Source organism: Dermacentor silvarum, chromosome 1, assembly GCF_013339745.2.
Source record: "Dermacentor silvarum isolate Dsil-2018 chromosome 1, BIME_Dsil_1.4, whole genome shotgun sequence".
Taxonomy (NCBI): Eukaryota; Metazoa; Arthropoda; class Arachnida; order Ixodida; family Ixodidae; genus Dermacentor; species Dermacentor silvarum.
In genome coordinates this window covers 99,951,934-99,974,505 of record NC_051154.1, presented here as the reverse complement: position 1 = coordinate 99,974,505, position 22,572 = coordinate 99,951,934, and the positions used below count along the sequence as shown (strand labels likewise).

The 22,572-nt window shown below is 49.5% G+C and overlaps 2 protein-coding genes across 3 annotated transcripts in view; both read right to left on the bottom strand.

The window, feature by feature from the left end:
- The window catches only part of LOC119433473 (putative sodium-coupled neutral amino acid transporter 7), a 531,279-nt gene that overhangs the window by 421,441 nt on the left and 87,266 nt on the right, over positions 1-22,572 (bottom strand). The gene's annotated exons all lie outside the window — the stretch shown is intronic.
- The window catches only part of LOC119433485 (regulation of nuclear pre-mRNA domain-containing protein 1B-like), a 60,884-nt gene that overhangs the window by 13,547 nt on the left and 24,765 nt on the right, over positions 1-22,572 (bottom strand). The window contains exons 5-6 of the mRNA XM_037700725.2: positions 14,545-14,671; positions 2,185-2,360 (exon numbers count right to left, since the gene is read on the bottom strand). Coding sequence (XP_037556653.1) covers positions 2,185-2,360; positions 14,545-14,671 — 303 coding nt within the window. The remainder of the gene's footprint in view (positions 1-2,184; positions 2,361-14,544; positions 14,672-22,572) is intronic.

Sequence of the window (22,572 nt, the reverse complement as noted above, 5' to 3'; positions counted from 1 at the left end):
AAGCACACACCAATGGATCTTATAATTAATGGCAAGCGACAATGTGGCGATGAAATGAACAATTTTATGTAGCGTTTTTAGCAACGTACGCGCGGGCAGTCGAGCGTATTGTCAGCAACACAGCGCGGTGCGCTTTCACGTCCCCCTCCCAGCAATTTCTAGCAGCACAAAGATGGGGAGCCAAATAATCTGCTTACTCCGGTGTCGTCGAGGCGCCTGACGACCCGTTCAACGAACCTGTCCACTTTTCGCCGCTCTTTCACCACATTGTTTTTGGACGAAGTCGATCAGCATGTCCTCTTCGTTGTCAGACGAACTTGAAAAAAGCTCAACGATTGCGGCAACTAGCAGCGCTTCCTTTCTCATTGCCGACATCTCGACTAGTTAACTCCGTCAACTCCGTGCAACCGCAGCTATCGGGCCAGAGCGTGCGCGGTTCCGCAGTCGGCGCGCGTCCCGCAGTGCTTGCTGGGATTGCACCCCGGCGCACCGCCGATTTTCTCGGTGCGAGACGGGGCAACGGAAAACCGCCCCAACAGGGTGCGCTTCCGGTGATCGAGGATGGTCGGTGCGCACCGGTGCGGTTGATCGAGGATGAAAGTGCGCACCAAGGCGCCCCGGTGCGCACCGGTGCGGGTGATCGAGGACGCTATTAGATACACGCGAACACTGAACAGAGTGCGACAAAGATACTATTAGCCAGGACTGCCCGTTGCTGTGAAACATGTTTGGACCCGCCTAGATCATCAGCGGCGCAAGTCACCTCCAACGAAACGGTGATAATCCACTCTATGGGTGACCGAGACAGGCAGTCTGCATCGGTATGCCGTTTCCCCGACTTGTGTATGACCGTCATATCAAACTCTTGCAGTCTCAGGCTCCAATGTGCTAATCGCCCAGAAGGATCCTTCTGGGCAGTGAAATATGCAGTGAAATTGTGATAATTCAAACCGCTTCATTGCAACGGTCCATCGCAAATGAGTGTTTCGCGATCGGCCGGGCACGCGCGTTGGGTTAGGCGTCGGCCGGAATGTACGAAAAATGCTGTAACAGCGGCGCGAAGTGCATTCTCTCGTGAAGTTGACACTTTATCGACTGCCTTCGGTACGTCTCAACCTTTGCCCCAACGCCACCACGAAGATTTCCCAGACGATAGTTTCGGTTTCATTCACGGCTTTGCCATTTAGCGTACTTATATACATACCAATTTCGCGTGTCCCGTGAATTTCGTTGTAGCGAGCTCGGCTGTATTGAGGTTTGACTGTATTAACCTTTATAACTGGTGTACCTACCCATTCTCAGATCTCCCAAGAGATACTGCTAGGTATAGGTAGATTTAAGCATTTTCAGATGGTAAAAAAAAAGGGGGGGGGGGGGGCATGAATTTGTTTTCTAGATTCGGTTTAAAATACCGAATGCAAATTTACTAGAGACCTGAGGCAGCAATTAGCACACCGCTGTGAGTGTATACATGCCTACTAATGCAAGGAGCCACTGTCAGCTTGCCACCCAAGCAATCTTTTTTTATTTGCACCCATGTTGCCTATGCTGCAACGAAAACGGGAAACAGGGAGAAGGACGAGTACGCAGAAGGGTTTCGGAGCTTCGGCCTGGGTCCTTGCAACCTTCACGCTACAGCTACTACGGTGGACCAATTAGGCAGGTTCAGAAATTGTAATGTGGGGTTGCATCTGCCTTGACATTCCCATTCTGCATTATTCCTTGGAGTTCTGTAACTGCATAATGATAAGAATAAAACATTGTTTTTGTGTGTGACATCAAATGCACTCATTCTGATATTTCTACATATTGCATCATTGCATGCCGTTGTGACCTTGTGACACTACTTCTCTGAAGCTTTGTTATTCTGTGTATTGGTGCAACCATAATGCTGAAGAATAAGGTCTGCTGTTCTGTGCAGCATGTTTCTGCCTGAACAAAATTAGTGAAAAAAAAAGAAAGAAAAAAGGAAACATTATCTGCCAAAAAAAAGACAGTGAAGGTTAATCTGAAACAATATTTACCCCCTCCCCCCCCAAAAAAAATGCGGAACACCTTGGGTATAGCTGAGTGTGTACGAGCCATGCACATTTCTTCTTACGAGCTCTTTAATGCGAGAGCCAAGGCAAATTTTTCACACAGGTGCCTGCCCCCTTTACTTCCATGGTCCAAATGTGGTCTCACCTCGAGTTTCTGCTCCGCAAGTGCCATGAGCTCTCTTTGGTGGAAGGTGAAGCTGGCCAGCATCTGGGAGACTTGCTTGCGGTCTTCCAATTCCTGGGCCAACCGGCTGTTATACTCGGCTAGCAGAGAGCAGGCCTCCTCCACTTGGGCAGAAAGACGGTCCGCTGCTTGTCGGTCTGTGTGAAAACCACTAGTGAGTCATGCGCATGTATTCCCATACATTAAATCAGGTTTAAATCAATTTCTCCCCAAAACGTTGCTTTTAGAAAACAAAGACCTCAAATAGACAAGTTTTACATAGGAGGCACTGAAATAGGAGGCACTGAGTTCCTTCAGCAGCTGTCACACACATGATAAGATAACTTGAATGCAGGCTTCCGCCCAAGAAATTTTTGAGGGGCGGACACCTTGCGAATGAAAGGGGGGTGGTTCTACATGCAACTAAGCCTGCTTCTCTCTTTTTTCCCGATACGACCATTCCACCATTTTGAACTGTAATTTCACTAACCTTGCATTTTGAACATACTGTATTAACAAAACTCACATGGGCCAGCGATGCATCCTACCGCAATCGCCAAGCCTTGTCGGGACAAAGAAATGACAATGGCGAGTTGTGCGAAATTCGCACAAAACGTGCGAATTCGCACATAGCCAATAGGAGCACTTCCCGTGTCCACATGGCAGCAGTAACCCCGAATCGCGACGCTAGTTCTTTTCATTCTTCATTCACTTCTTTTGCTTCTATTTCTTCACGGCAAAATAAGACACTGTGGCTATCTGAAGCTCAGTTTGCATTAGGCAAGTTAATTAGACGTTAGTTAACTCAAACTAAATTACTTTCGCAAAGTAAAAACAAAATACACATGACTAGTATAAACAACACTCATGCATATACAGTGACTGGAATTGGCGAAAAGCCCTTCATTACTTTTTAATTCTTGGCAACAGTTCAAACAGCTGGTGTACAGGGGCGTGACCATTTGAAGACCTTAGCACAGAATAGGAAATTAAGCATTAAAGGGACACTAAAGGCAAATATTAAGTCGACGTGGAATGTTAAAATACGATCACAGAAACCTAGAAACAGTTGTTTCGTGCCAAGCAAGGACTTATTTTATGAGAAAATTGCGTCTGAAGCATCCGCATACCTTTAGCGCCATTCAAATCGCCCATCTTCCCAAGTTAGGAGTGGTGACGTCATGGTCTCATAGTGACGTTGTGCCGCCGGTGAAAAAGCGCCGCCCGCAGACGGCGCTACAGCTATTTTGCGGAAAACGCAGACACGTGGCCAGAAAGAGAGCCAAGAAGAGCCGACGACAGTGCGAAAGCGGAAGGAAAAGCGCGCGCCGCATTGTAAACATGATGATCGTCGACGCTCGTCGCAGTGGACCTCGTTGACGACACTGACGACGACACATTGACTCGTGACGCTGGGCTTGATTTCAGCGATTTAAGCTCCGATGAGCGTGACATGCTGCTGAGGGCTCGCGCTGCCGGCATCGTTGCGTACTATGACGGCGGCCTCGACACCGGCTGTTCCGAGCGCGAAAGCAGCGAGGACTCAAGAAATGCAACGTCGGGCGACGAAGCTGGTCACCGTCTGGACGTGCAGTTGTGCGGACCGTTCAGGCATCCCGTGACATCACATGGACGTGGCCCGCCCATTCTCTGCTGCTTGCAATTTCAAGTGCGAGTTTAGCAAGCCAGTAACACCAGTGCAGCACTACGCGATATCGGAACTACTGAAACTCGAAAGCGCGTGGCGCAGAGTCGAGCGAAAACGAAACCTTTACACCAGACATGTCGTTATCAAGGGTAACGCCCAAAAAGTTTTTTTTTCTAAGAATCTAATACAGTCAACGACCGAAAATTCGGACATGCTTGGTAATTCGTACTTTTTTGCGGCACCGCCGTTCCCGCCATAGACGCCATGCATAACAACGACCGAAATTTCAGACCAACTAGGGCTCTCCATTTGATATTTAGGACTCCGTCTGCGCGGTCCGCGCCAAACATTTTGTTATTGTCGCTGTTGCCAACTGACGCCAGCAGTGCCACCAAACTGTGAAGTGAAGTAGAACCTCAGAGATTCTCATACAGGCCCAAAATCTCTGAGTAGGTCATTCGCATCGCCATCACCATCATTTTCCGAACCCGTTGCCGTTTTTTTGTGCTTTGTTGTGTTGAACGTTGCCTCAGTCGCCATTCCGTGTTCATCGAGTGTGCTGCGTAGTAACGCCTGTGTTGACTACGTTTTGACCACGAGGTTGTCCCTGCAGTAGGCTATACTCCGATCAACTTCAACTGTAGGTAGTATCGTGCATCTACAAGAAGCGGAGCATGGCGCCAACTCCACCTTCGTAGCTAGCGCCGGTGACGAAGCGCTGCAAGTACAAGACGATGACAATGGCGCAGAAAGCTGCAGTCGTACAGCTCATACAGAACGGCCGGTCACAGGTTGAGGTAGCCCGGGAATTCGGCTTTTTGAAGCAGACTATCTCGGGCTACGTCAAGAACAAAGCCAAGATTCTTGGAGCGACCGAGAAATGTGCTACGACCAAGAAGAAAAACCTCCGTCAAGGCACATACCCCAAACTTGAAGAGGCTCTAAATATCTGGTTAGGCACCATGGTTGCGCAGCGCATTCCCATATCTGGTGACCTACTGAAACAAAAGGCCGAGACCCTCGCGCTACGGATGGGAATCGTAGGCTGCAAGTTCAGTGACGGCTGGCTCTGCAACTTCAAGAAGCGATATGACCTCATCAAGAAAATGTGCGGCGAAAGTGGTGTTGTGGATAACACGTTGGTCGCGAATTACCGCACTGACAAGCTGCAGACCTTGCTCAGCCGATACTCGCCAGACGATGTCTTTAACTGTGACGAGACCGGACTGTTTTATAAGTTTCTGCCAGAGAAGAGGCTTGCTGTTTCCGGAGATCCTTGCCATGATGGCAAGCACAGTAAGGAAAGGGCTACTGTTCTTTTAGGCGCAAACATGTCCGGAAGTGAAAAGCTACCACTTTTGGTTATCGGAAAGTCAAAAAACCCAAGATGTTTTAAAGGCATTAGAAGTTTGCCCGTGTTGTATGAAGCTAACACCAAAGCCTGGATTACACAACAGTTATTCGAAGGCTACGTGCGCAGGTTCGATAAAAAATTTCAGGCACAAAAGCGCAACGTGCTGCTTTTTGTTGATAACTTCGGTGCCCATGGCCTGATCAATAATTTGAAGGCAATTCAAATCGAATTTTTGCTACCACACAACACGAGCATCCTCCAACCCATGGATCAGGGCATCATCAAGAACCTAAAGGTGTTTTACCGGTCACGCCTGCTACGTCGCATGGTGCTGTGCATCGAAAGTGGCAAACGTTACAGCGTGGATTTCTTGTCAGCCGTTCACATTGTTGCCGATGCCTGGAAGGCACTGACGGCAGGCACAATCCACCGCTGTTTCCGCCATGCAGAATTTGTTGCCGGCGTTGAATCGGACGCTGCAACGCAGGACCCTGCACCTGAACTGACGGCTACTGTGCCGGACATGAGTGGAGAAGAGTTGATACAAGATCTGCGAAGCAGCGGCGTGCCGATTCCGGTTACAATGAACTTCGAAAACTTCGCTGATGTAGACAGTGCAACAGTGTCCTGTGCCGAGCTCAATGACGACGAAATCGATAATGAAGTGCTCGCGCCCGTGGAAGATGACTCTGACTCTGAGGAAAGCGTACCGTGTGCTGCGGGGCCATCGAATGGGGACCTTGCACAAGCCCTCGCGGTGCTTTCGTCGTGCTTCAGCGAGGAGGTGACCTTTGCCCAAATTCAAGCAGATTTGGTTCTGCGCAAGCGGAAGTGTTTTCTTGCCGAATTCGTTTTTTCGGACATTCGATAGTTCAGACTGTTTCGCGATCCCCGTGAAGTCCGAATTATCGGTCGGCGACTGTAGAAGTAGACAAGTAGCATTTTCTTTCGACTTATAATCCAACGAAATTATCTTTTGAATCCGAGTGGTTGAATACTAGTGACATAATTGTTTTTTTAGGAGTGCCTTCGTCATCGGGTAAGTACCTGAATGTCCTTGGGGAGTCTCTTATTGTGTCCTGCATTTACCTCAATTTCTCGATTACTAAAGCTCTGTTCGCGATTATATTGATGCCTTTGACATTCTAGAGCATTGCACTATCACCTTAGCTTGACTTTTTATTTGCCTTTAGTGTCCCTTCAAGCAAAGTCAGTCAAAATTTAAGGCAATAAAAAATTAAAGTGTTTAGTATGCTCAGGGATTCTATACTGCCCTATTGTAAAATTCTGCAATGGCGGCATTTTGAGTGAATCAGAGAGGCTATAGCAGCTCTTTGGGCCAATCAGAGCTGACAAGAAGGTGAACGCAACAATATGACAGAATTTGACAGTGCCTAGAATAGCAGTCCAGCTTCAGTATGACAGAAAGTTATAATAAAACCACAGCCAGACAAGATAACGACGCTTTTGGAGCAAAAGCTCAGTCAGACCAAGTCAGTTTTCGTATTAGCTATGATCTCTTCTTGGCCATAATGACATATCACTCAATGAATAGAAACTGTCGGCACAAAAGAAAATGATAACTGTGGACTGAAAGCATATTAGCGACCCTGGGCAGCAATTCCATTACACATGAGAACCAAATGCTGTGGAGTTGTAGGCTTATGTCTCAGTAGCGAAGGAAAAACACGGCTGACCCGAATCAACGCCAGGATAGAACCACGAGCCGTGGCTTCACGTGCCACGGCCAGGCACTGTCTTTATTCTTTTCATGCAGGCACGCGTTATCCGGGTTCTACGTGTCGCCTAAAGGAGGGCGCTACAGGGCCCCTCACCTAGACTGGAAGTCATAACCGGATGGAGGGCCGACTGTGGCACTCTAGCACGAGGTCGGGCGGTGGTGCGAGGATTTCCGTTGCGGCTTGAGGCGCTCCAACCTCACAGTCTCTTCCCGGCCGTTCTGTAGGAGGGTGGCAGTTTTTGGGGTGTGGCGGAGGATGCGGAATTGTCCGTCGTAGGGCAGTGTTAGCGGTGGTCAGACCGCGTCTCGGCACACGAGAAACTTGTGTTGAAGTGGTCAGGTCGGGGTGCACGAAAATTGTATTGCGGCGGGATGGACGGGGTGGAGTGGGTCGGAGATCTTTAACCCTTTCAAGGTCAATGACGTACATGTACGTCCTCCGCGAACACCTTCAAAACGGTCAATGACATATACATGTACATTTGAAAAGCGCACCTCTTTCGATCATTTCTTTCGCTTGGCATGTGATGCCACTCGACGGGAACACGTGGCATTTTTTACTTCCGCGAATGCCTCTCCGTTTTTTTTTTTGTTTTTTTTATGGCAACGGTGCATCGGCTATTGCTCACACATCCGGGCGCAGCGCGCGCAGTGGCGGCAAGTGCGCGCCTCTTTTGATCATTTCATTCGCTTGGCATGTGCTGCCACTTGATGGGAACACATGGAATTTTTCAATAGCGCGCGCGTGGCGGCGACTAGTTTTGGTTTTCTCCTGCGGCGGCTCCCACTTGTTGCAGGCACTAAACTGATGGCTATCTGGTTTCAAATCTCTCAAAGGGTGACCGCTTGTTACTCGATCGTTTATCACTCACCACGGTGCGATTACACCGGGCAGGCGCATATACAGTCCAGTCTACTTATAACGATACCACATATAACAATATAATATAACGAAGAGTCGAGTTAACAGTATCAAGTTATGCAATAGGGCTATGAGAAAAAAACTAAAACATATATAACGATCAGTTATTCACCGCATATCGGATATAATGATCGAAATTTTGCTTCTGGGCAGCGTTTTTCATGCAGAATAATGGTGAAATTTGCGTTCCTGAGTTGCCGTTAACTGGTGCGGGGCGAAAAGTTTGCCTACGCGAGTTTGTACCTGCCGCTATTACCGCGCGGCACATCCTGCTCGCGCGCCAATTGTGAAAGCCACGGAGAGCATCGCAAGTAGGCGCAGCGTGCACAAGATGGTGCCAGCTGCATCGCGTCTCCGGCGGTTGTGCGAGCGTCCATAGAAGAGGAGGTGAGCAAAAACAAAAACAAAAAAAAACAAGCTGCCTCTCTCTCTCTCAGGGAGCACGGAAATGCGCCGCGGGAGGTGTGCCGACAAAGCGCAAAGCTGAGACGAAACAGCAAGTTTTGCGAGACTCGAAGTACGAGCTCACGCAGTGGATGATATCGACGATTATGAAAACTGGGAGCGCCACCATCATGAAGGCTAGAAGCAGTGGCCATGCCGATCAACGGAAAAAGCGGGCTTTGTGCGGCAGGACGAAACACCCCTGGGCGAAACCGACACGGTGGAAGCCGCTGACATTACCGAACTCTGGGAGCACATCGCTACCGACGATGTAACAGGTGGTGCTTCGATGGAGGAGTTTCTGAGTGCAGATAGTACTGCCTTGTTTTGCGACGAGATCTCCGACGGGGTGATAGTTGGCGCGACAGACGGTGGCGTTGTGCGACGGAGGCGACAGCAGCAGCAGTGACCACGTTATTGACAATGGCCCGTCTGTGACACCGACCCCGATGTTCAACCAAAGTGCAATATCGTCGATCGAGTCGCTCATTGATTTAATGCATGCTAAATTATAGCCGCCAATGTTTGCGCAGCAGCTGGACGCGATGCACAGGACGTTGTGAATCCAAAACTTCTGCGAAAGCAAGTGCACATTTCTATTTCAGTATGCCAATCGATTGAGGGGCTATATAGAGGTATAAATAAACGTTTTATTCTTCACAGCCGACATTCTATAACGTCGATATCTTAATATCTTATCGCAAGTGGCAAAGTTGGTTTCGGGACTACAAAGGTATATTCGGCAGTTTTTTTTTTTTAACCGCAGTCCAGATATAGCGATGATTGGTTATAACAATGGGATTTTTCGTATTTCTTGATATCGTTATAAGTGGACTGCACTGTATACACAAACGATGCTGCCATTTTTGCGTTTCCTTTTTTTGGAGACCACAAAAGCTCTATAAGACGAAGGCAATAAGACGAAGGCTTCTCACTTGTTTCGGTTTTCGGACGTGCACGCATCCATTTTCCAGTGCGCTTATCTTGTTATTCATGAATAAACATTGTGTATTTTACAACACAATTTTTTCGTCACTTTACGGTCACTCTAAAAATATTACATTTTTTTTTCTAAATAGGTTGTTTCGAAGAATTTAAATCAGGAATAAAAAAAATCGACCCTGGGGGTCGCATTTGGCAAAAAAATTCGACCCTCAGGGGGTTAACACAACCAGGAGGCATTGTAGGAATTGTTGCAGCTGGGCTGATAGCTGTGTTGATGTAAAGAAGCCTCCGGGGAGACGCAGAGAACTGCAATACACGAGCTCTGCTGTTGAGCACTGTAGGTCTGCCCGGAGGACGGCTCGTAAACCCAGGAGCATAAGGGGTAAGGCGTCAACCCAGGTGGCACAATCGAGGGGGGTAGTCAGGGCGGTCTTCAGTTGTCGGTGAAGGCGTTCCACCATGCCATTGGCACAGGGGTCATACACAGAGCGACAGTTATTACGTATTTTCGGTTTCCGCCAGCAAAAGTATGGCCTTTGATATCCGCTTTTGCTATCTAAAGATGGTGTCTATGACGCGTTGGGGCCCTAAAATTGGTTTTGGCTCATAGATGTTCCGTATAAAGTCCAAGGGCGATAACGCCGTCGCCGCGCGCCGTATGCTTTCTGTCGCGCGCGAGACGCAGTCGTCGGCTCCCCTCGCACGCTTTCACTCGCACATACAGCATACGTCGCCGCGCGCCGTGTGCTGTATGTGCGAGTGAAAGCGTGCGAGGGAAGCCGTGCGGCCGTATGCTGAATGTGCGAGTGAAAGAGTGCGAGGGGAGCCGACGACCGCGTCTCGCGCGGGAAGCGCGCCTCCTTCCGTTGCGCTCGAGGCACCAGCGAGGGAGCGGGAAGGGGGGGGGGGGGGGTAGCGGGCAGCGGGCAGCGTTGTGCTCTGGCATCATACTGCGCGGCGGCGCGCGCGCGGTCCCGCGGGCCGTATCTTGAAAGCGATGTGCGTGGGGGCAGATTCTACGCAGTGTAGGTGCGTCGGCGGCTCGTGGCTTTGTGCGTGCTGCGTGTTCTCGGCGCTCCGTTTGGGTTGAAGCGATAGACAACAGCACGAAGGTCACTTCGCTCGCTTCTGCAGCGGTGCTTAACTGCGCGTGTCCGCGCTCATCGAGTGTGATGTGTTCGTGTTTGCCTGTGGGCGATGACACCGTGTTTGTTAATTAGTTAATAACCGAATGTTTACAAGTTTATACAGACGATAAAACTAATATTCTTAGCTCATCGCAATCGATACTTCGGCTGTCGGGCGAAACTACTTTTTGTCGCACGTAAGAATTAAAATAATATTGTGGGCAGTTCAACACTACTCCCATTTCTCAATTTTTCCTGTTTCCTGGCTCTTGCGTTTCCCGGCTCTTACGTTTTTTTTTTACGGTCCCGTGAAAAACGTAACAGCGGGGTTCTACTGTAGTATGGCAATGCCTGGAGCCGAGAATGCGATTAAGACACGCAAACAGGGAGGACTCAAATTGGCGTCTATGGTGCGTTGTCACGGTGCCAGGACAACCAAAGCGAGATACCCACGCAGAAATGAAAGCGCAGAAAACCATTTCAACGGTGATGTCATGAATGGGAACAGCCTCCGGCCAGCTTGCGAAACGGTCGACCATGGTGAGTATATATAACGGTAACCTTGAGACACGGGTAGAGGGCCCACAATGTCGAGGTGAACATGGTCAAAACGACAGCCGGGAGGAAGGAAGGCTTGGAGAGGCGTCTCAGTATGACGGCAGACTTTTGTCATCTGGCAGGGCAGACAAACGCGCACATCACCGTTAATTCTGGGTCAGACATAGCGCTGAGTGAGAAGGCGCTGAGTAGCCTGAATGCCTTGACAGATGTCGTGTAGAGAGCGGAAAACGGTGCGACGTAATGAAGCCGGAACAAAAGGGCGGGAAAGTCTGCTGAGACATCGCACCACAAAGGCTCAGGCGAGCATGGTGAGGCACAAGCCGTAATCGGAGAGAACGGGGGTTCTCCCGAAAAATGGTGAGCTCTCTATCAGTCTGCTGTGTGGAAGAAAATGCGGCCCAGTCGACGGTTGGAGATGCAGAGTCAACCTCAGCAATGCGAGAAAGGGCATCTGCGGCGGTGTTGTTGGCACCTTTCACGTGGCGGATGTCAGCTGTAAATTCCGAAATAAAAGCGAGATGGCGGAGCTCGCGTGACACGTACTTTCCAGGAAATGATGAAAGTGCTGCATCGCAGTGTAGATGGCTAGTAGCTCTCGGCCAAAGACGCTGTAGTGGGTCTCAGCAGGAAGTAGCTTCCGAGGACAAAGGTCTCCACTCGGAGTTAAAGCACTGCTGTAAGATGGCTCCGACGGCCACGCTGGATGCATCCACCATTAGCCGAGTGGGGGCGTTGCTGCGGGGATGGATCAGAAGCATGGGGTTCGCGACTGCTTGCTTGGCAGCAGTAAAGGCAGCCTGCGCTTCTGATGACCAAGAAATGGCAGAGGACAGGCCGGCGGTTGACCGAAGGAGGTTGGTGAGCGGGCGAAGCAGCTCTGTACAGTGCTGTATTAAGCGCCTGGAAAATTTCACAAGCCCCAGGAATTGGCTAACTGGTGCAGTGTTGTAGGCTGGGGTAATCGTGGATGGTCTTGATGTGGGACAGGAGAGGGCGTATACCTTCGGATGATATGTGATGGCTCAAAAACTCGAGCTCAGAGGTGCCGAAAACACACTTGGAGGCGTTCACAACCAGACCGTACAGCTGAAGACGTTGGAAAAGAGCACGTAGATGGTGCTCACGCTCTTCGGGCGTAGGGCTGGTGATCAGGACATCATCAAGGTATGCAAACACCGTAGGGAGGCCCCTCGTGACCTCAGAGATGAACTGCTGGAAGGTTTGAACCGAATTGCGGAGTCCAAAAGGCATCCGCACGTACTCAAACAAACCAAAGGGCGTCGTGACGACAGTCTTCGGTATGTCGGCAGGCATGACAGGAATTTGGCGGTAGGCCTTAACCAGGTCCACTTTGTAAAAATGGTGCAGCCGTCGTGACGCGATGTAAAGTCTTGGATGTAGGCAGCGGATAGCTGTCGTGGACAGTCTTGGCGTTCAACACTCGATAGTCTCCACAGGGACGCCAGTCACCGGGATCACGCTTGGGCACTAGATGCAGCGGAGAAGCCCACGCGCTGGACGACGGGCGTATAATGCCAAGCTGCAGTGGTCAAACTCCTGTTTTGCAATAGCTAGACGGTCCCTATACAAGGGGCGCGGTCGAGCGGCTACTGGTGGGCCACGGGTGACTATGTGGTGTGTCACTATGTTTAGGCGGCTGAGTGAGGTAGCATGGCTTTGTTAACTCCGGAAAATCCGCCAAGATTTTTTAGAACGGAGAGGAAGGTATCAGACGCCCATGGGTGCAAGGTCGGACAGGACTCCAGAGATGGAGAGACGAGTCAGACCGTCTGTGAGGCGACGATGCCGCACACTGACATCCAAGTCGAAGTATGAGAGGAAGTTCGAGCCGATGATCGGGTGAACCACGTCTGTGATAAAGAAGACCCACCTAAAAATACGGCGAAGTCCGAAGTCAAGGGTGAGAGATCGGAGTCCGTACGTCGCTATAGACGAGGCGTTGGCAGCACGAACCGACTGCCCTGGTGCCCTGGAACAATCAGCCTTAGTCGGGGGAACTACGCCGATTTCCTCACCCGTGTCTATAAGGAACTGGGCGCCCGGAGAACTTGTCGATTACCATAATAAGGCAGATGGGACGAAAAGCGAGACCACACACCGCCGTCAGTGATCCCGGCGGGCGTTTCCTGGCCACGAATAGGGAGGTGTGCACTTCGTGGCTCGGTGTCGGAAACGCCGGTGGTACCGGCAGAGAGGTGGAGGGGTAGTACTCCGAGCTTGACGTGTGCGCGAAAGAGCGCGATCACCGAGACGAGGCGAACGGCTCTCCTGAAGGGGGCTCCGGAGTGTGGCGAGTGAGGCGGCGAGCTCGTTGATTCGAGCCTCAAGGCGCAATATCGCCGGGTCTTTAGGTGGTAAGACAGTGGTGACGGACTGGGAGGTCGCCTCATGAACCTGAATGGCGAGTTCCGCAAGGCGGGCGAGGGTGACGTTGCCGGCCGCCGCAAGGACGAGGCGGAGAGGCTGGGAAAGGCGTTGGAGGAAAAGCTCGCGAAGCAATGCTGAGTGGGTGGGCACGTCACACTTCCCGAGAAGCTGTCGCATCCTGCGCAGCAGTTGGGAGGGATGCCGGTCTCCAAGGTCCTCCTCGGTAAGCAGCCACTGGAGGCAAGTGCGTTACGGCATGAATCTCTCCAGCACATTCGTCTTGAGGTGCTGATATGGTGTAGCACCCGTGGGAGTGAAGAGGACGTCCGAGAGCTCGCCGGCATCATCAGGAGGAAGGACTGAGACGACGTGTTAGTAGCGCGTCGTTTCCGAGGTAATGCGGTAGAGGCAGAACTGTGCCTCGATCTGGTGAAACCAAACTTGCGGGTTCTGGAGCCAGAAGGATGGGAGGCGCAGTTGCACCGCCAAGACGCGAGTCCTGTTCAGAGGAGGGTGCGGGCAGATCAATCATTGTGTTCGTCCTAGGTCACCACTTGTAGGCTTATGCCTCAGGAGCGAAGGAAAAACACGGCTGACCCAAATCGACGCCAGAATAGAACTGCGAGCTGTGGCTGCACGTGCCACGGCCAGGCGCCGTCTATTTTCTTTTCATGCGGGCGCGCGCTATCCGGGTTCTATGCGCCACCCAAAGGAAGGCACTACAGAGTAATCGAAAACATTAGTAATCTGATCTTATATCGCACATATAAAGGTTACTCAAGCCTTAGCACCTAGACTGTGATAATCTCATTATCAGAGGCAAGATTTTGTTTAAAAGTTTTAAACAACCTCTCCGATTCCAGTTTATTGAGCAGATTAAAAAAAACCTTCTGACCCTTCTTTAGAGCAAACTATTAAAACACCATGGCAAATTCCACCAGCAATTCCAGAGCAACTTTATTCAACTTAAAAAATTTGTTAGATTTATTTGGTTTCAGATTGCATGTTTCATTGTTATACTAGAGCACAATTAGCTTAAATCTATCAATCAAACATCTGAAATTATCACGCTTTCTCAATAACCGAGCAAAGGAAAACTTAGGTTTCTAACAGTGTAATTCCCCAAATGTGTTTCATGCAAGGTTGACACTTTCCCAACAGTGACCTTTCAAATGTTACTTCTTTCCTTCTAAATAACTCGAGTCAACTCACCCTGAATTTTCTCTAGCAGGGAGGCATCTGAAACCTCTGGTGGGAGACTGGCTATGCGTTCTCGAACAACAGCATCAGAGGAGGCTGTGTTCTCCAAGTCTGCCAATGCCTTGATCAGAACCCCTGGCTGTTGGACAAGGTAAAAGAATAATAAATAAATGAAATAATAAAAATGGATTCCAAGAAGCTTTTGTTGTAACCTGTACCAGTACAAATCAGCATAAAGATATGCACTTGCATTTCTCACTTTAAAAGAGTGCAATACCACTTAAAAGCCAACTGCAACGAAATTTCACTTTGAACCAATTTGTTATAAATTAGCAGTACATACCACTGAAGCAAACATGGCAAAGCTGCAGAACTGGTAATCGTATAGTTTTCTTGTTAGCAGCCTTTAAACGGAACCTAGGCAGACGCATGCACCTATTGGTTGTCGCTATGACACAAGTCCCAGTGCTCCGAGATTTTTCAGCGCACCGTGAGCAGCCACGGCCTCCGCCTTATGTAGGAGATCACGCCGAAGAGCCGCGCGGTCTAGGTCATGCGTCTGTTCCAGCGAGCAGTATTAGCAACGTTTTTTTTTTTTTCAGTTTTTGTATCAAAAACAACTACTTTTGCTAGCTTTTTGTGATGCTTTCACTCTTTCTTCAAACACCAAAGGCCTCCTCTATATCTTAACTATCTTGAACTAGGCTTTTTACGCACTCCAAAATTTTGTTGCAGTTGACTTAAAACTTAAAGCAGTAGGCATGAAATGCAAGCATACAATAAAAGTTTAAAAAAAAATGTGAGAAAATAAATATACTAGCCCTGTAAGCAGAAAATTCTAGTCAGTCCAGAATGGCAGAGATGACTAAACATAATGAATGTACCACTCCTGCCAGCAACACAGCCTTCTGAATCAACAAAATAACAATTATGAGGTACAGCTGCTGACACATTCCTCTTTTTCAGATCAGTAACGACACAAAGCCAGCATGTAAGCAAAGTGATCAACTTGTAAATGGCAACAAAAATCAGTCTATACAAGAAACACCTTTTTAAACAATAGCGTGTGTGTGTGTCCCCTCCCCATAACCTCCTTTTTAGATATTTATTTATAGATACTCAGATATATTACCTCACAGATAGCTCGGACAATACATCACACACATTTGATTCTGGGGTTTTACACGCCAAAACCACCATTTGATTATGAGGCACACCATCTGACATCACATAACTTTGCTGGTGTTGATATAACCACCAGAAACTCACCTTCACAGCAATTATCTCGGCAATGATCCAGCCATTTTTTAAAATCAAGCTATCCAGTTGCACGAAACCTATGAACTGCATGGAGCTGCTTTCGTAGTCCCTTTAAATTTAGATTGCAAGCATGACCTGAAACTTAACAGCCGGCAAAAAAAAAAAAAAAAAAAAAAAAAAGGACAGTAGGCTTGTTATCCTTTAACTGTAAAGTTCTTACCAGAAAAAAATGCGCATGTAATGACTTGATTTTCTGCTATATAATCACCCACAATGTTCAAGACAAAAGCTAGCATGTGATGACAGGCTCTCTTACAAAAATGCTAAAAGTTGTTTAGCACAGGGGTTCTCAAGCATGTTCGTTCCAGGGAACCCTGCTAGGCTCCGTGAAGTGCCAAGGAACCTCCCCCCCCCCCCTGAATTAACGAGGGTATCAAGAAAACAATAAACGAATGCTTACAACGTCAACACACTTTTATTTCCTGAATGAATCGGCAAATCTTGTTTCTGCTTTGCACAAGAGCCGTGCGGAAGCTGAAATTCTCATCTTGTGACTCCTTAGCGCTCGCAGCGGCGAAGGCCTCGCAATTTCCCTCGCAGCGCGGCCGCGATGCGCGTTTCATCTGAGAAGCGCTTTTCACTACCGCGCAATTATTTTTTAGCCAGTGAGCTAGCAGGTCGCCAACAAATCGTCCGTCCATAGCGATGTAGCCGGTGCTCCTCATCGTCGACAGCTTTGCACTGAGTCAAAGCGAAATTACTGCTTGCCGCAACCGCTGCGGACAAAACCGCAGCCGCTATCAACGCGATCATGGGCGGCGACCTTGAAGTTCTGAATTGGCAGGCGGCTGAGGCACGCACCAGTTCAAAACGAAACTAGCGTTTGCTGCAATAAGTGCGGATGAAATCGCGGTCGCTATCGACGCGATCATGGATGGCGGCCACGTAGCTATGAAGGCACGCAGCCGACGCGCGCTCCGAGTCAAAACGAAACTATTTGCCGCAACCGCTGCGGACGAAGCTGTGGTGGCTTTAGACGCGATCGTGACTGGGGCTAGCCCCCAACGCGGTGTCACGCGCGGTGATAAAAGCAAGAATAAAGGTTTTATGGGCACAATCACCCACGCAGCGTTCCAGCGTTGCTGTCAGTCACGTATCGCATACGATTGCCGCTGAGGACCATGGCGACGGTCGGACGCTAGCTCCATTTTTGCTCTTTTGCGTCGCACATTTGCGGCCATTTGCGGTGCTCCGCGCTTTTTTTTTGCTTCATTCCTCCGACGTATACGTCAGTGCGCACGTGGGATGCGCGACTCTCACGCGTCCCCTGATGTAGTTTGCCCCGCATGGCTCCCGTAATCCGGCTTTGCCGTGTAGCTTTACGGCGGCGGAGTTGCAGCGTATTACGAGAGATGGCGCTAGTGTTGCGCTGCTAACGCCACCTGACGGCGGGGGGGTTAGGCGGGCGCAAAAGGAAGAACGCGGTTCCTCTTTGGGTTGGGGTCGGTGAGCGATGCAGACGTCCCGCGCATGGGCCGATCCACGCTACGCGAGACCGTCTCGCGTGGCTGGGAGCGGGTCACCGGTATGGACGAACACGGATTGTTCGAACGCACCACCGTTCGCGTGACCGTACACGTGAACGACTAGGCGTTGGTGTCATAGCATGGGGCGAACATATTCGCTCGCTATCCGGTTGCGGTGAGTCGGATTTCCTTGATTTGTCACGCCCATGTGAATGTTCTACTGGTTTTAATTCGGCTAGTGTGCAATGGTGTATGAAAGGCGCAATAAATGCCCTTTCGATTGTTTACACTACTCTGTTGTCGTTCCTTTGTCCCAAGAGCATGTGTGAGACCCCACAACATTGTGAGACCCCTATCTACAAACGGGAGAAATGCGCATGGTGTTTAGATACGGCCCCCGAGATTAAAGTTCGAAAGCTGAGGCACACTTTCCGTTTTCGAAGGTTGGGTGGCCACAAGCTGCTGGCGGATCTATTGCGCATCATCATTTCATCACCATTTCGATTTAGGTGCCCGTTAAAGAATGGTGGTCCAAATTTCCGGAGTTCCCCACTATGGCGTGCCTCATAATCAGATCGTGGTTTTGGCACGCAAAACCCCATAATGAAATGGATCTATTGCGCAATTCGCGCGTTGCTGTTACGCACTGTGATGTGCTTTTTGACACTCGGGCATGGGTAATGGGGGTTTTTTGGATCGAGCACACCTTGTGTTGGCCGTCTTAGCCACTTAGCAAGCGCGGAACCGGGGAAAATTTATCAGTGGCTCACAGGAACCCCGAGCAGGGGCCTGCAGAACCCACTTTGAGAACCCATGGTTTAGCATATGACATTTACAACAATGCAAACAACAAAATAATGTGAGTGAGTAATCAAACTGAACTGCACGCACTGAAATTTGTACAATCTGGCAAGATGACCATCTCGGATCTGCGAGTTTATGGGTTGAAAAATGAAATTCTGAGGTTTCACAAACGAAAACCACGATCTGATTACGAGGCACACCGTAGTAGGTGACCCTGGATTCATTTTAACCACACTATGTGGTCAAAATGAATCTGGAGTCCCCGGCGGCTACAGAGGAAACTGTCAGTGTAGAGGTGTTCACAATATATGTACAGAGGGGTCCACTGTTAAAGGGAACACCGGAGCGCGTGGCGTCTGCTCTGCGCCACCGCCGGCCGGCGGCTAGAACTAGTTTCATGCAGGCGCGGTGAGCGATGTGGGCGGTGCTATTTCGTCGTCTGCTACCGTCTGCAGCCGTGCTTCGTATCGTCGCAAAGCAACCCGTTCACGCGTTCTGAAAGTTTGCCGGAGGCTGCATGGTCACACTCGGATAGCTAGCCGTTGCAAGGCTGAACGAGAATTAGACGGGGCAAAATATTACCTCGCAGATACTTGTGCCGTTCGAACTCGCAAGGAAAACATGACAATTTTTGTCGGACTGTCTCTTTGGGACACAACGATAATAGACAGTATTTCTGCGTGTATAGTGGCCATCTCATGCGCGCTAAGGCATATTGGAGTCACTGCTGTGGGTATACATGCTGAACAAAGAATCCACAAGCGCCATTGAAGCTCATTCAGTAGAATTCACAGCGGTAAGATCGATGGAGAAATGTATTGGCATGCGTAACGAGTTGAACTCCCGCAGTTGCAGATATTTTAGTTACGAGTAGATGTTGAAGTTTAGCAGCATGCCAAATTGTTCTAGACCTTTAGGTTGTTTACGTTTACAAATAGCTTCTTTCTGATTACGGTAGGCATTCTTGGGTACGCCTTCAAAACACTGAGCGCTATAACCGTTTTATTAGGACTTGACGTAAAATGTGCTCCTACAAACTGCCATCATCTTGGGCTTCAAGAAAACCATGCGTCAAAACAAATAAAGAAAACCCGTGCGTCACTCAATATCTGGTTGCGTCGCCGTTTGCCTCCAGCACTGCCTTCATTCTAGAAGGAAGACTTGCATACAAGGCTTCACAGAATGAGGCATTTCGCTTCAAACGCTCCCATTCGGCCTTGACCGCGCTCCAAGGCTGTCCGCGGAGAGCCCGTGCAGGCATTGACTTGCTAAGGCCTTCTTTATGGTACCCCAAACGTTTTCTATGGGGTTCAAGCCGGGAGACTGCGGTGGCCAGCCCAGAACTTCCCCTTGGTGACGCAGCGGAAGTGATCGAGCTTTTTTGTGGTGTGCACATGGGAGATGTCATGCTGGAAGAGGAAGTCATGCGGCTGGAAAGCACCATTTGCAACATGAGGGAGCGCAACTTGTTCGATGACATCGCAGTATTTGTCGGCCGTGAATTTTCCTTCTAAGCTGACGAGAGGCCCGAGGCCATCCTTTGTCATGCAGCCCCACACGTTGACGACTGTCTATTCGATTAACTGTATTGAGCGGCCTCTGCGTTAGTTTTTCAATAGCGCGTTGTCTGTACTTCCCTTGCCACAGTTCAACAATACGCTGCCTTTCATTGTATGGCACTCGAGCCATCGTGGATTAGTGGCGAACGAAGTGCACACTTAACCTTTTCTGAAGCGGGCAGTGCTTTATGTATGTATCAAGAAGGTGAACAAAAGACAGCAGCGTCATTGCTGCTGGTGTGCAGGGTGACATTTGTTTGATTATAGATCAATCCCATGACTTTCCTTCCAGCTGGAAGGAAAGTGGCTGCTTTCAAGTACAAACCACGCGAGCTGCTTTTCCGTGACGATCCGAAGCGCGGCACCAGAGGGTAGCAGACGACGAAAGAGCACCGCCCACTACGCTCACTGCGCCTGCGCGAAACTCGTTGCAGCCGCCGGCCGGCGGTGGCGCAGAGCAGACGCCACGCGCTCCGGTGTTCCCTTTAACAGTGGACCCCTCTGTACATAAAAAATAGATATTTGGCTGGGACACACAAAATCTTTCGTTATAGAGGTGTTTGTTGTAGAGACGTTCGACTGCATGAACAGTTTGTATGCGTGCAGAAAAGGAGAGAGGGAGGCTTTCTTATGGTATTATGGTGTGATTGCAGTGCTGCAATCACAAATTGGGGAAGGGTGTTCAATCAGCGACAGACAACTATAAATCCCACACCAGTCAATTTATACCAACACAGGGATGTAAGTGGCCAAGGAAGTTTTGGAGCAGCTCTGGCAGCTGCAAATTTGGCACTCTGGAGCAGATTTGGAGCATGAATTGTCCGTCTTGAAGCAGTAAATACGCATTTGGGTGCAGCTTGGCAAAGCTCAACATGAGTCAAATATAGGCATATGAAGAAAAGGTGTTCCTTATTTGACTTTGCAAAACACTATTAGGTTGTGGCAGATCAGTTCTGTGGAAGCCGCAAGGCGAGCCATATACATGATGGGGAAAAATTGTCATCCACCTGACTGTATAGCATGAAGCTACAATGGAAACCTATGCAGGTTTCTCAGAAACCACCTTTAAATTACATACCCAACGTGCCAACTAAATGTGGACCAGAAAAAAAATAATCGAGGGCTTTCCCTGAACAACGTCCACTCTATGTTGATAGACTTGTGTTAATGCTAGTCGAGTTTCTTTTTCATTGTGAACAAGCAACTAATATTTCATTGTACTGAACTAACATTTATTACCGTACTTATTCAATAAGGTGCCAATGCAAAGCTTGTGGAATACGTCAGGAAATGACCAATAACAGTATACAGTAAAACCTCGGTGATATGAATCTCGCGGGGTCGCGTGAAATATTCGTATCACCCGAAATTCGTATCATCAAAACACACACAATATCAAGAAAAATGAATTTTACCAGAAAAAGATTTCTAACAGTGGAATCCTACTGATACCTTCCTCGCTGCTGCGTTTTCCCAGCTGCTACGTCGCGTTTTCGCGGTCCCGACCTAAATCCTATTGACTTCCATGTATAGTCATATCTCGATAATTCGAACTCGACGGGGCCCAAAAATTTGTTCGAATTAAAAGGAGCACTTATTTTTGAAATATTCGTGCACCATAGCACAACGTACGAACGGTGCGATTCGTGAAATATCGCGGCGCGCAAACATATCGAGCGAGGGCCACGAAACTGCCCGCGCTTGCTTCGCGATAACGGCAGAAAACGAAACTTCAGGGAGCGGGCGGCGCAGGCACGGCGAGAGAGAGAGAGATTGTGGTTGTGAAGAGGAAGAGGCGACACGGTGACGGGGGCGCGCGGGGACGCGTGTATGCTTCGGTGGTTCCCCTCACCATTCCTCTCAATACACTCGCAGCCGCCTCACCTTCGACTGTCTCCGTGCGCGTCCGCCACTCCCGCTGGCCCGGCGCCGCTTAGCCCGCTCCCTGAAGTTTCATTTTCTGCCGTTGAAGCGAGCATTGGCCGAACTGGGCCTCCGCCGTTGCTTCCCTCAGCTCTGCAGCCGCAGCGTTGTCTAACGTCGGCACGTACACGCGTGATCCAGCGCCACGCAGAAACGGCGACCTTGGCGTGACGCCGTGACTTTTTTTTTTTTTTCCGCGTGGCGTTGAGGGGTCTTGCCTAAGCTTTTGCTCAATGGCGGTGTCGGAGCAATGCCGGTCGGAGGCGCCGCCACGTGATTTGGAGCGCTGCTGAGAGCATTGTCGGTGCGCAGTATGTTTGAATTAACCATCGCAAATGCTTTCACATTCGAATAACCAGGCGTTCCCTGTGATACTTCGCCAATCTATAATAAAGAGTTTTAGATTAGGGGGACGCAAGCGTTGGGGCTCCCTAGCGCTAGAGGATACAGTACTGCGCATGCGCATGCGCAGTACCATGGCCCCCAGCGCTAGCGGGCCCCAACACTTGCGTCCCCCTAATCTAAAGCTCTCTATTGTACCAGCACGTTACGTTGGGTTTGAATGTGGTGGTCACGTAAATTTAGCAGTGCAGCCAGCTTGTACATTGCAATAAGCGACCGGCACGTTGCAGATACGATGCACCCGCGCGGCCCTTATCGTCAAAATGATCTGCGATGTTGACAAAGTGCGCCTAGTGCCAGTAGCTTCGCATGCGCTGTGCCTTCGATGTTTAGTTCTCGTTGAAGCAAGAGACAGCGCAAAGGTCAATTCGCTCGCTGCTGCAGCTGCGTTTTCGTTGCTTCACCTTTTGGGCGAAACTGCGGCTTTTCTTTTTTTTTCTCCTTTTTTTCGCGGTCCCTTGAAAAACGTATCAACGGGACGTTTTCTTCTTGTCTAAATCGTCAACGATTGCCTTCTGAAAGGCGTATAAGTGGGCGCACGTGATCTTGGGAATGTTTTCGCACGC